This window comes from Wyeomyia smithii, chromosome 3 (genome assembly GCF_029784165.1).
Source record: "Wyeomyia smithii strain HCP4-BCI-WySm-NY-G18 chromosome 3, ASM2978416v1, whole genome shotgun sequence".
Taxonomy (NCBI): domain Eukaryota; kingdom Metazoa; phylum Arthropoda; class Insecta; order Diptera; family Culicidae; genus Wyeomyia; species Wyeomyia smithii.
The window spans coordinates 73,861,325-73,863,398 of record NC_073696.1 but is presented as its reverse complement, the minus strand read 5'-3'; the positions used below and the strand labels follow the sequence as shown (position 1 = coordinate 73,863,398).

General features: G+C 42.9%; 1 protein-coding gene across 1 annotated transcript; it reads right to left on the bottom strand.

Annotated features, from left to right (window-relative positions):
* Positions 1-246: 246 nt before the first annotated feature.
* LOC129728351 (putative serine protease K12H4.7) lies at positions 247-1,780 on the bottom strand. The gene is made up of 2 exons (XM_055686789.1): positions 1,389-1,780; positions 247-1,330 (listed from the first exon to the last, which is right to left on the bottom strand). Exons 1-2 carry the CDS (start codon positions 1,778-1,780, stop codon positions 247-249), a joined length of 1,476 nt encoding a protein of 491 aa, XP_055542764.1.
* Between the last annotated feature and the right edge of the window lie 294 nt (positions 1,781-2,074).

Below are 2,074 nucleotides of genomic sequence, written 5' to 3'. Positions count from 1 at the left end.
CATATGTATTTGTACAGGATGTTGCGCTTAGTTTCATACAATTAAAATCGTTAAAATTATTTTGGTCGACATTTTATTTTTCAACAAGAGGATTGTTTATTCACATACAATAATTTTTTCAGTATTTTAATCGGTAAATTTTGAATTATTGTTAATTTTACAACAGCTATACGATCTAAAAGCTCAAAGTCAGTGACGTTAATGTAACTCATCTTACAGTGAATTTTCAAAATCTACAGAAGTAAGTCAAGGCGGACCGGGAGGACGAGCGTATACCCACCGGCGAATATCCTGAGAAACCCGTTCTTTGGCCATCCGAAGCTCAAATGAATCGTCTTCTGAAAGGGAAGCCATCTCTTCGCCATGTGTTGCACCTTGGATGATCCTAACATAGGAGTCTTCATAAGCATATCTCACACCGGTGTACCGCCATGGGTCCAACGAACCATACGTGTACGTTACGCGTTGTACATCAGGACTGCCGGCTCCGAAAAACATGTTAGTATTTCTTACAAGGGACCGGAAAACTTGTGGTGAAAGCCAGTCGTCAAACAGACGCTCGCATAGTTCAAGGAAAAGATATGGAGTTATCCGGTTGCCGAATGGTTGGTACAGGGAGCCACTGGTTAGAGGCCATCCGAGCGACGTGCATCGCTGGAACAACCACTGGCGTTCTCCGTTCCGGAGCATTTCGTCCTCCCAGTTAGTAACTTGGTAAGCATTAACGACGCTTTGGAAATCCATCGTGAGACACTCGGTATCCGGGAAAATGCCAGTCAACCAGTCAGATAAAGCGGTGAGTCCATTAGGTTGATCAGGATCCGTTAGAACCCGGCACATATCTTCGATATTCTCACGAAGGTTTATGTTGACTGCCAGCATCGAGATTTCGTTGAAGATTCCATTGAAGAAAGCTGCCACATCCAATGGATCATCCGCTACAATCGGAGTGCATACATTGAATAATTGATCGACAGTGGTGGAGAGACCAGCATCAAGCAAATTTTCGGTAATTCCGAAACCTTGCCAAATAGCGTTATAGCAGTCGTCACTTCCAAAACGGCGAATATTTTCACCAACTTCTTCGGAAAATCTTCTAAAATCGTCACTGGCTTCAACCATGCCACCGGCGGACCACACGCCTTGCACCAAATGTTGATACCGCTTACGCGTCCACAGGGCAATAGAACCAGAGAATCCAACACCTGTGAGAACAACCCTTGCTCCGGGATTTCGAACGACATCGTTTTTGATATGTGTGATGAAGCTGGCGATATCCGGTAGGATTTGGTCCATGCTCAGAAAACGCAAGTTTTCTCGAGATGCATCTCTGAATTATCAAAGAATCTTTATAACGATATTGTTTACGAGAAAATTATAAAACTTACTCTGTAGGAATACTTTCTCCATAATAGCGCAGTTCATTCGCTACTAGAAAACCATTCATTTCTCTGGCAATGTCGACAAAGTGTCCTTGCTCGACCAAATGCGCCTCCAGTTCCCATGGTCCACCAATGAAAATAAAAATAGGTCCGCCCGGTACGTAGAACTGATCATTTGTAACGTATCGCATCGGAAACTCGTCCAGGTCCTGTGCAAACGAATAGCTTTGCCGCACTGAAAACGTGTTCCATGCCGCTGTACTGTCCACTTCACTAGCGGGCGCCTGAGGAATGATACGTTGTGTTCCAAATAGCAGCGGTCTGCTAGGGTCCAGATGAATGGCAGCAGTAGCTAGAGCCACTGTTGCACCAAAGAAAATTAGCAGCTTTGGTAACATTGTGCCCGACCAGACCAGCAAGGGTCAAATACTTACTGACCGTGTGTAAGCCCTGAGCTTTTATAAAAGCATTTGAGATTACTAGAATCAGATTATCATGCGAGTATTGATTATTACCTCATTTTCAGACTGTAGATAAGTTTTTTTTTATTTAAGATAGAGTACTGATTTTTTAAAGGTGACGTTCACGAGGTACAGTCCCTTTACAATTATGGGTCAGTCAACGTGTTGCCTAAATGTTGAAAAATGAATATAAAATCGGAAAAGTTATCAACTACGAATGTTTTACTATAT

Bases quoted from the DNA above. Each gene is read 5' to 3' on its own strand.
- LOC129728351 (XM_055686789.1), bottom strand. From the start codon at position 1,780: ATGTTACCAAAGCTGCTAATTTTCTTTGGTGCAACAGTGGCTCTAGCT. The intron at 1,331-1,388 runs GTAAGTTTTATA...TTGATAATTCAG, and splicing joins GGAGAAAGTATTCCTACAGA to AGATGCATCTCGAGAAAACT.